Source organism: Opisthorchis viverrini (assembly GCF_000715545.1).
Source record: "Opisthorchis viverrini unplaced genomic scaffold opera_v5_309, whole genome shotgun sequence".
In the NCBI taxonomy this organism is placed as follows: domain Eukaryota; kingdom Metazoa; phylum Platyhelminthes; class Trematoda; order Opisthorchiida; family Opisthorchiidae; genus Opisthorchis; species Opisthorchis viverrini.
In genome coordinates, this window is record NW_008751967.1 from 29,135 (window position 1) to 39,813 (window position 10,679).

General features: G+C 46.4%; 1 protein-coding gene across 1 annotated transcript in view; it reads left to right on the top strand.

The window, feature by feature from the left end:
• Positions 1–1,411: 1,411 nt before the first annotated feature.
• The window catches only part of T265_09842 (hypothetical protein), a gene marked incomplete at both ends in the record, with an annotated part of 63,801 nt that continues 54,533 nt past the window's right edge, over positions 1,412–10,679 (top strand). Inside the window, 2 exons of the mRNA XM_009176035.1 lie at positions 1,412–2,068; positions 3,257–3,520. Coding sequence (XP_009174299.1) covers positions 2,018–2,068; positions 3,257–3,520 — 315 coding nt within the window. The remainder of the gene's footprint in view (positions 2,069–3,256; positions 3,521–10,679) is intronic.

Genomic DNA, 10,679 nt, shown 5'->3' on the forward strand with positions numbered 1-10,679 from the left:
GGTTAGGTTGCATGTGTAAGTGAGGCCTCATAATCAGCACCACATATAAGCTCGGACCTAGCGGTTACGATAAGTAGTCGAGGCGAGTGAAAACGGCTACGGTTATCATGATGACCGCCTTATGACTTATTCCACCTATGGCGAGCCATATTCCTAATAGAAATGATACTACTGTGTTGGCAATTTACCTACAGTTACCGCATGACGCTGATGGCCCCCGCATCTCCTCCGCATAGTTCACGCTGTTATCCGAAAATGTTGTACTTAATGGAAGCTGAGCTCCATAGGAAAATGTGTTACGACGAAGTTCGCTGAAAAAATTACATCATTTGTTAAATCTGAGGAGTATAAAGGAAACAGACGTCAATGACCGATCTTCCTGGGTGGAGTTTCCATTGGATATTCTGTAGGTAGTGTCATATTCTTAAAGGAAACCACGATATGGTAAAGTGCGAATTCGTGGTTTGTCACCACCTGCGAACCGGTTACAAAATGCTAATCGGTGATGGTCTGTGATGTGAAAATTTCGCTCACTTAAACAAAGTGCTATGAGCGAAATATCCCCGAAGGGTGCAAAGGGACTGGAAAAGTTAGGGACGGGAAAAGTTACGAAAACAACGCGGGTGTGTTTCCGGTTAGCGGCCATGAATGGCCATGTCAACCATTAGAATTTGAACTTCTCGCCCGACATCTGTTGCGGTCAGATTAATTTCCTCTTCCAGTTAGGCGTTCCAGCAGCTAAAATTTGGACTTAGTGCCGGACGCCACTTTTCACTGCGGCTGGAAAATTATTCCTCAAAGCTGCTGACTGTTGAGGGAGGCCTAAGATTTTCGGGTGACTGCCACCAAATGCTGTATTCTTATGTATTCCACCCAAGAGAAACCTTAGGTGATTTTTAAGGTAAGCGGTCGCGTTAAAAACTATTGGCCGCAAAAAAGCTTGCGACTCGAGTAAAAATTTTTGCGCCAAAATGTTGCATTTTGTTACTCAAACTCAAAACTACCCTAATCTCCCCCCACGACTCGAGTAAAATTTTTGCGCCAAAATGTTGCATTTTGTTACTCAAACTCAAAACTACCCTAATCTCCCCCCACATTTTTGCAGCTTGCCAAAGCTCATTGCCCACTGAAGCGGTCATGCTTTTGGCAAATAAAATGTGGCGAAAAAAATTCCCAGAATCGCTGACGCCGCAGGGACGACTCAGTAGTACTCATAAGTTTGTACTGGTACTCTGAACTCAGTTCAGTGATTCTTGAGTTCATCAGGAGCACGTCAAAGCTTTGGTAAATTGAATTCCATTGTGCGAATACTGGGCGTCGTCAGCGTCCAATCAAATGTTCGTGCTCAGATGCTCGGCGCCTTCAGCCAATCATGTTGCTCGGCATATGCGCTGCTTGGTGCTCGACTCGTAGAGCCACACGTATGGGCCTTTCGAATTTTGCGCTCTTGCGGACCGCACTCGGGGTTTCTGTTTATCGTAGGTGGAATACCGTGTTACAGTGCTCATCGTACTCAGGAGAACCCCAAGGTATGAATACTACCTAGAGGTAATTGGAATTCAAGCACTTAAGCTATGGAGAAGCGTACGCAACCAAAATGGCGGGTCCCGACCCCATCCGACCGAGTGTCCTTGCCCGATCTGAGGTTGTTCAACAGTCTGACGTCTCGGAAGGTTTGTTTTTTTTAACCCTAAATGTATGTCGCACCCGTAGGAGGACTTTGTGCCTGAGAGCGGGATAAAAGTTAGATGGTACACTTGTGGTCCAACTGTCTATGACGTCTCTCACATGGGTCATGCCAGGTAATCCCTGTTGGCTCTGGTGATACCGTTCACCAGAACATATATTGCTTTCGATGCACTCCGCAGAGTCTTGAAGGACTATTTCCTTTTCGACGTTGTTTATGTCTTAAACATCACGGACGTAGACGACAAGGTAAGCGTCCGGTACCGCTTAACGAGCCCTTCAGATAATCAAAAGGGCGCGCCAGAATCATTTGTTTGGCGAGTATGTCAAAATGGATAACGATTTGGTTGGCGTTTATAGTGATATATCGGAAGCTATCAGGGTGAGTGACTGTTCGTGCTTCATCTGGGAGACGAAGAAATACTGACGCTTCCACGCCTAGAGTTAACTGTATATTTGGACTTCCAGTTTTCGTAACCTCCTGTAGTTGTATCCCTCCTGAATGTTCGAGGTGGCATGGTAAATTTACACCCGGCATTCTTCCGTTGTCATTTTGGACTGGTCTACTGGGTGGACGAGGACTGCTTACTTCGCGTGGTACCGGGTGGTTCTGACAACAATCCAGTCCTAATATTCACATACTTCCGGACGTGTGGGAATGATTTGGGAGTCATTCACTGAGATTGTATGGCAGGGGGATCCATTCTCTCTATTCTCACCCAGCTTCGTCGCCGGTAAAATAATGAGGCCAATTCTTGAGGGTCTTCGATACACTAATATTCAACTCGTCGCTGGTGAGGACCTTGTCGATTTGAAGTATACAGACCTCATGTTCTTCATACGTGAACACGAGGGCGAAGCGTAAGCACTGTTAAATAATCTGATCGCGAACCCGACCTCTCTCGACTTTCCCTGTCTAGGCTTGTGAAACTCGGCAGTATCCAGTCCCTCGTGGCTCCTTTGGGTGGCATGGCAGCTAGTCACCGGACGGGTATTCCAGCTGAATCTTTTGATTTTGATTTCCTTGTGTCTTGCGCCTTGCGCCTACAATTATTTCTGAACCTGTAACTGTGCTGCAGTCTTTGAGTGGCCTATCATCTACCTAGTTACTGGCACCAAATTCAGTGCTATTCCTCTCGGAATTGAAAGGTACTGTTATCTCGTGGGCGATCGATTGTGTCAAGACTGAAGTCTGTATAATATTTACAGCTCAGGGCTGTAAACGTATCGAACTATGTTCCATTATCACTCATCGGTATCATTAGTTTCTCTCTGTGACTCAATAATAATAAGACAATCGTTCAGCTTCAACACCCTTTCAGTGCCCAGCTGCCATGCCACCCAAATGAAGTACCAGGGGTGGGATATGCCGGGTCGCCCAAGTCTAGACAAGGAAAGTCGAGAGGCGGAGGTCGGGTGCGGACCACGGACCTTCCGGTCAGTAAATTCGCGCTCTGACAACTGAGCCATCTCATCCACTTTGTGAATTGCTGTATTTCGTATTCCGTACCCTGGGTAATTTCAACCTGCTTGCTTTACTCGGCCTTCGTTTCCCCTAATTTGAATACAGACCTTGAAAAAAAAATCCACATGTGATCCTGATCCCGACAAACGTGAATATTTTCGCAAGGAGGTCGATCGACTGATTGGTTTACTGAGTTCGCAGCCTCCTAATGGTGGAGACGCTGTTGCATATTTGATTAACCATGCACGTGATGCTATAGCTGATGTATTGGATCAAAAACATGGAGCGTCTATTACGGACCACCGGATATTTGAAGCACTTGCCAGGAATTTTGAAGATGAATACCATAAGGATATGCAGGCACTTAATGTAAGTGAATTTCTCTAGTGTGAATCCTTTATGTAACCGTTCTGTTTATCCGAAGTCATGCTCATTGAAGGCAAATTGGTAGTCGGAAGCTTATAAGAACCACATCGATTAAGCATCCAAACGCACCAAGACAATATTTAGTATGCATACTCGCTGGATGTTGGTATCCTAGGTGGTAAAAACAGATGGACTTTAACTCAAAATTCATCTGTTCTCCGGACTCGAGCAGAATAATGAATTTGCCTTGAAACGTTTTCACTGGAAGGTAAGTGATGAATGGTGAATAACTGAGGGAAATGGATTGGAGCATTAATAAAGTTGACAGCAGTTGAAAATTCCAGAAGCGGCTGTGTACTGCCGAAAACCACCGCGACATCTGCCTACTAGGTGCAGCATCCCTAGTCTTACCTGAGCAATACTCCGAAAATACAACTGGTTCCTGAAGAATGTGTGTAGACCCAGTCTTTAACTTGCGGCACAATAGCGCCACTGTTTTCCGTAGCCAACAGTCATATTCTTTCTTAACTAAAAGGTCGTAATTGACTCGACTGACCGTCGAGTACAACGACAGCGTCAGTCGACCAATGATGTTTGAACACAAATCCTGGTCTAACTAAGAGTTTCGTATCTGTCACGAAGAGCCTGGATCTTACCGTGGCCTAACGGTTTGTGTACCTCCGCGAACGGTTGAGCTATACTGGTGGGTGCCCATGGGACATTCACAGTCTCATACCAGTTTGTTCAGTTACCAGAGGTGTGACTACCACATTCTCCTGGCCTTCCAGGTTGTGGATTGGAGGGTGTGTGGCACTTGCATTTCCTGTAAAACACCGCGGCCTTGCGGATAGCCAAAGGCTTTCGCTGAGTACCCTAATCTTCCTGTCTAGGTGTGGGTGCTGTGGCGGCCGAGCCCACATACAACCATGACAGTAACAATATTCTCACGCCACATCGGCCGTCGCGTGGTGCCATCAACCGGGTCACCTCACTTGTTGCATACAGCCGGGTAAGCGAAAACAGGCCACTGATGCCGCCTACCTTCTTCCTCTCCCATGTACGTTTTCTCCCCCTCTCTCTATATCAATAATTCCTTCCTCGTTGGCCCAACAATTATAACATTCGTCCGGCGTCGGTTTTTTGAATCAGCATCTGCGCACGCTGGGGCCGAAGATGATATTTCCATCCGGATTGGGAAGGCCAAAGCGGCTTTTGTGAACCTGCGTCACCTGTGGCGTAGGTGTGACATCAGCTTCTCTGTCAAGGATCGAGTTTACAATGCTGCGGTGCGCTCCATATTACTATATGGATCAGAAACCTGGCCGCTGTGCGCTCAGGAAGTCAAAAGACTTTCAGTGTTTGACCATCGATGTCTTCGGAGCATTGTCCGAATCTGGTGGGAACACCGGATCAGCAATGCTGAAGTACATCGACTGGTATTCGGGAAAAATAACTCACCCTCGATAGATGAACTGATCACACTGCTCAGGTTGCGCTGGCTTGTCCAAATGCTGCGTATGTCAGTCGATCGACTTCCTCGAAGGGCTCTTCTCGCACAACCACGTGAAGGGTGGAAGGGAGCCAGAGGCGATCAAACAATGACTTGGCAGCGAAGTATGAAAGCCATTACCAGCAAACTCAGCTGCGCTGGTCATTGCCGTCTCCCTGGATGGGAACCCCGAGACGGGTCACATCAGTGGCTAGAGACATTGTCAGACATGGCCCAGTCGCGCCCTCAATGACGCTTGTTGATCCAAGCTATTGTTTTCAATGCATAGCTCCCTTACCACCCCCCACTTAACAGTCCACTGACAATGCTGTATTTACGCACTAATCTATCAGCTTCCGCCTCCAATGCACAGCTACCTACCCCACCTCCCTGAATAATAGGCGAACGAAACTGTGACAGCTACAACCACCGTACGACGAGTACGCGGCTATTACAGCTGACATTGATGATGGTGATGATGATGATGACGTGTTCTTTACAATTGTGAAGAGCTTTAAGGTCAATAGGGACCCGTCAATAATGTTCACGGACGAACCGATTGATGTAAGTGACAAACTCGCCACTTTGAACGGTTGCATCGGTCTTGGTTGTCTGGCGAAAAACGAAGCTGCCTTTCGAATGCGGAAGATCAGGCAACGTCTGCTAATTTACGGAATTGACGTGAAATCAGATTGTCTTTGCAGCTGGTTGCCAAGATTGAGAAACCTAACCCTTGAGCAGGGTGTATCAAGGTGTCTTCGATTTTTGATCATTGCTATTTTCGAAAGATTTCTTACATCTGATAGGAGCATCGGATTAGCGATGGAGGAGGCCATAGAATGTTTTTTAAACAAACGATAAGTAAGCTTTTGTCACGTCACAGATTGTTCTTGCGTCGGTGTGTGCTCCGGTTATCAGAGGACACTGTGCCTTGTAAGACTCCTCTTGCCCCATTTAGCTGCGAAATGTGATAGCCATTACAATCAAGCCCGTACTCACTGGCAATTGTCACATGCATGGTGTAGGATTCCGAGAGTTTACGGGAGCATAACTTCGGAACAGACATCGTGCGTCTGTTAAGCTGAAAGAATGCGGACACTAAACTTTCATGAAAAGATTTATCGGTGCGTTATTTTGGTCGGTAATAACGGGTAACGGTTTGGTCAAGCCTCATCAGGACATCAGGACAGATCAAGGCAGTCAGTCCGACGACGTTTCCTTGTAGGGTGGGAATGGCTTGATGATTGACGTTGGCGAGCAATGAAGCAAGGTTCACTCTTACTTATTGTTTCCCCATGTGATAAATGGGGTTTATGTAGGCCATCATCATCACCATTGACAACAAAACACGGATGCCTTACTGCCGTGCAAGCATTATTTATTTGGAAGTCTTATTGTGAAGGAGAAACTAAAGTGGATAGGAAGGGGCTTAGTGCTAGCCTACCACAATCGTTCCGAGGCGCCTACACCTCCAGATGCTTATTCAGGCAATCTGGATACGAACTTACAACAAGGACGCCATTGATACCAACATGAAACTATATGTCACAGTGTCTCCAACAATGCACAGTGGAGATCACGCGGACCCCATTCTAGAAGTTGAATCGCATCGATAGCACCCAGACTTTTCTTGGTCGATTTCATTTCGTTCTCTGGGTCTAAGGATGATTCGCCGACACCGGCCGACACGAGCTACGTTTCTGAGACGGTGGGTGCCGGCCACCTGAAGACTCAGTCCTGCTGTTCACATCCGCACAACAAAACACCCCGGACTACAGCCTAATATACATTTTTTTTTGAGATCTATGCCACTTTATCGGCCTAAATTTTTCAAATTATCAAATGGTACCCTGCCTTGAGCCTTTTACTCAAGTCTGACTCACGAGGCAGTGGTAGGTATTTCGGTGTTCGTAATGCAAGGCGCTTTGCCGAGTAAGTGGTCTGTGGACCTTATAACGATGCTGTGCAACTCAGGAAGTGTTACTTCCTCGTGTATGCTGTTGGTTTATTGTGTCTTATTTCTTGTCAATGGTAATAATATCCGCGCGCCTATTACATTTCTTTTTTCCTGGAAAGGTCATCTCCTTGAAGTCACCGCTTTTGTAGACGACATAGAATGATTCAAAGAATAAGTCCACTCATCCAAGCTAATGTAAATGGGTCGTGTACCATCCATGCCGACTTACCCTCTCCTAAGACGCGCATTTTCCCCATGCTTTAGAATAGCGGTAATCCAGAGGTGGCACAATGGAAGGAAGCATGGTATGAAACTTTTAGGCGCTATTGGTGCTATTTGCCTTCCAGGATGGGGTCCACGTAAACCTCTCCGTGCTTGGCTGGAGACAGGACGATATAACGAGCAACCGATGTTCATGCCGGCGGTTTCTGTCCAGACTGCATGACTGAGTTTTGGCGATGTAAACAGTTCGCCACACCTTTTTTTCCTTTCATTACAGGACTTTTCAGTTAAGTTGGCATTAGTGTACAGTAATGAATCACCTGCGCTCTCCCGTGGTGTTTCTGGTAATGATGAGAACCATAGTCTCAGTCGACAGCACAACATCAGTGTTCGAACACTGATGCTTCGCCGTCCTAGATGATGATGGTGATGAATTTTAATGCCACAGTCCCCGTCCTTCTATCGTCTGAATTAAGCCCTCCACTACTGCAAAATTGATACTTCTTGCTTGCTTTTCATGTATGCCTCACCCACTGGTACTCCCGTAACCTCATCGCCCCTTCCCACCCATAGACCTCAATCTGTCGTCAATTTCAGCAAACGCTACCTCACTCTCGTGCATCCAGTTCAGTAATCCTGCCAATATCACGGAAGAAGTTACCTGGCTAACAGAAATTGTTCTCGGGTTCGACGGCTACGAGATCGCGTTCCCAGGCTGCGAAATGTACACCACACGGGCTCATTGTTGGCATGTGTGCTTACACAAACAGTGACATTCTAATTTCTCTGGCTTATATGTACGTATGTTACCGTTTTCGCAACCCTTTGGCCCCCTCCAGAATTAAGGGATAATAACCGTCTCCCAATTGCTCTTGTTTACCGCCCTCTGTCGTTCACTCCACAGAGTGATGTATTCCTCTTGAATTCCTTCCGCCTTTTTCACACTTGACTACTCTCATTCCGTATTATTTGACGACTCTAACGCATCATCATCATCATCATCATCATCATCATCATCATCATCATCATCATCATCATCAGCATCATCATCATCATCATTCATCATCATCATCATCGTCATCATCATCATCAGCATCATCATCATCATCATTCATCATCATCATCATCGTCATCATCATCATCAGCATCATCATCATCATCATTCATCATCATCATCATCGTCATCATCATCATCAGCATCATCATCATCATCATTCATCATCATCATCATCGTCATCATCATCATCAGCATCATCATCATCATCATTCATCATCATCATCATCGTCATCATCATCATCAGCATCATCATCATCATCATTCATCATCATCATCATCGTCATCATCATCATCAGCATCATCATCATCATCATTCATCATCATCATCATCGTCATCATCATCATCAGCATCATCATCATCATCATTCATCATCATCATCATCGTCATCATCATCATCAGCATCATCATCATCATCATTCATCATCATCATCATCGTCATCATCATCATCAGCATCATCATCATCATCATTCATCATCATCATCATCGTCATCATCATCATCATCGACAGCATGACATCAGTGTTCAACACCGATGCTTCACCGCCGACTCTAACACTCCAAGTATCACTTGGTGATCTCTATCCACCTTCCGTTCTTCGAAACAGCATATCCACTACTGGATCGCACCAACCCTGTTGCATCCCGACGAGGTTCACCTGTGGCAAGCGCCCCGCAGTTTTGGACTTGCTTTTTACGAATGAGTGTCCCGCGTTCGTTGACGCCACAATCCGCTCCCTGCTGGGCAAAAGCGTATTATTGCTGGTGTCGTTAGAGGTGTTGTGTTTGCGATCCACTGATAAGACTGGCGTACCCGGGCTTAGCCTCCACTGTGGCGACTATCCTGCAACAAACCGCTACCTTAGCTCCTTGGACTAGCTGTAGCTTTCTGCAACCCCTGCTCTGAGGACCAGAAGGTGAAATCATTGGGATCATGGAAGCCAACCACTTTCATATTCTCACTAACCTTTCAGGTCGTCGCGATCACAAGTGCCTTGGTTCACTCTAGAAGCTTCCTTGAAAAGGCGCACGCTCTGGCCGCGTTACGCCCGAACTCAGCGTGACGTTGATTATTTAGCTTACCCGTCATAGAAGCGTCCAAGCGATCTGAAGCGCCTGAATAAACAGCGAGATGCGGCTTTTGAAGGGGGCCCAGGGTCCTATGAAATTGTTGTGCCCATATCTACGGTCGAACCGAAGGCGGAACCCACAACCCTACGATTCCTGACGAATCACTTTTGGCAGTCTTTTAGGCATCTCTTTTCCTTGCTGATAGTTACCGAGGTGTTTTTGCCCCATCCACCACTCCACCTCCTTGTGACGCTCAGAATGCGCCCTAGAACGAGTTAGAAGAGAGTCCTAGTTGTCGGGATTAAACAACGAATTACTTGTCTACGAACGAGCGTGAATGAGCTGAAATATACAAAGATTCGGTACGACTAAATAAGGTGATTGCAATAATAAGCAGACAACAATCATGATATTCACCCCGGTATCGTTTGAATGGGCACGCATGAACTGACATAGGAGATGATTTGGTGAATAAGGCATCTCTGTTTCTCTAACTCTAAGGATGAATGCGTCGGTGTTCTAGAGTTTCAGGATAATTAGGTTGGTCTTCTGGAGAACGGTGACAAAGAAGGTTTAGATGCTTGAGGAATATCGGGCTGACGTCCGGCTGTTTCAGTCACATCAGGCTGATCAGTCTCCCTATTGGATTCAGACAGATTGAGAACGCTGTCGGTTGTATTGTGAACTACTTGGGCCAGACGGCGAAGTGATGCGGTTTTAAGTCTTCCGTGTCGATAAGCAATGTGTGCATATTCGTCACGAAGAGACCGCACCTTACCGCAGTGTGACGGTTTGTGTGCCTCCGTGACACATTGAGCTATGCTGGGTAGCGTCCCTGGGGCATTCAGAGTCTCATACGTATAAGCGACCCACAATTCTAGTCCTGGGGCATAGTCTCATACGTATAAGCGACCCACAATTCTAGTATTCCTGGATTTCCGAGGCGCATTCGACTCGGTTGATCGGCCTGTTTGTTCTGAGACGCTTGCCCACCAAGGAATGCCCCGGAAGTTTGTAAACATAATACGTTCTTTGTATTCTCCGACTTCTGGACGTGTGAGAGTGTACGGAGAGCTCTCCAAAAGTTTCCGTACACAAAGCGGTGTCCGTCAGGGATGCCCACTCTCTCCATTCCTTTTTAACTTTGTGATCGATGAAATAATGAGGCGAACGCTGGAGGGTCTTCAAAACCCTGGTGTTCAAATAGCCTGTGGAGAAAACCTTGTCGATCTGGAATATGCAGACGACATCGTTCTCATGTTCGAAGAGAAGGAAAAGGCGCAAGTATTCTTGGATGAACTGACCAAAGTCATCGCGTCCTTTGGTATGCACTTTGCACCCACAAAGTGTGAGGTCATGCTTGTGGAC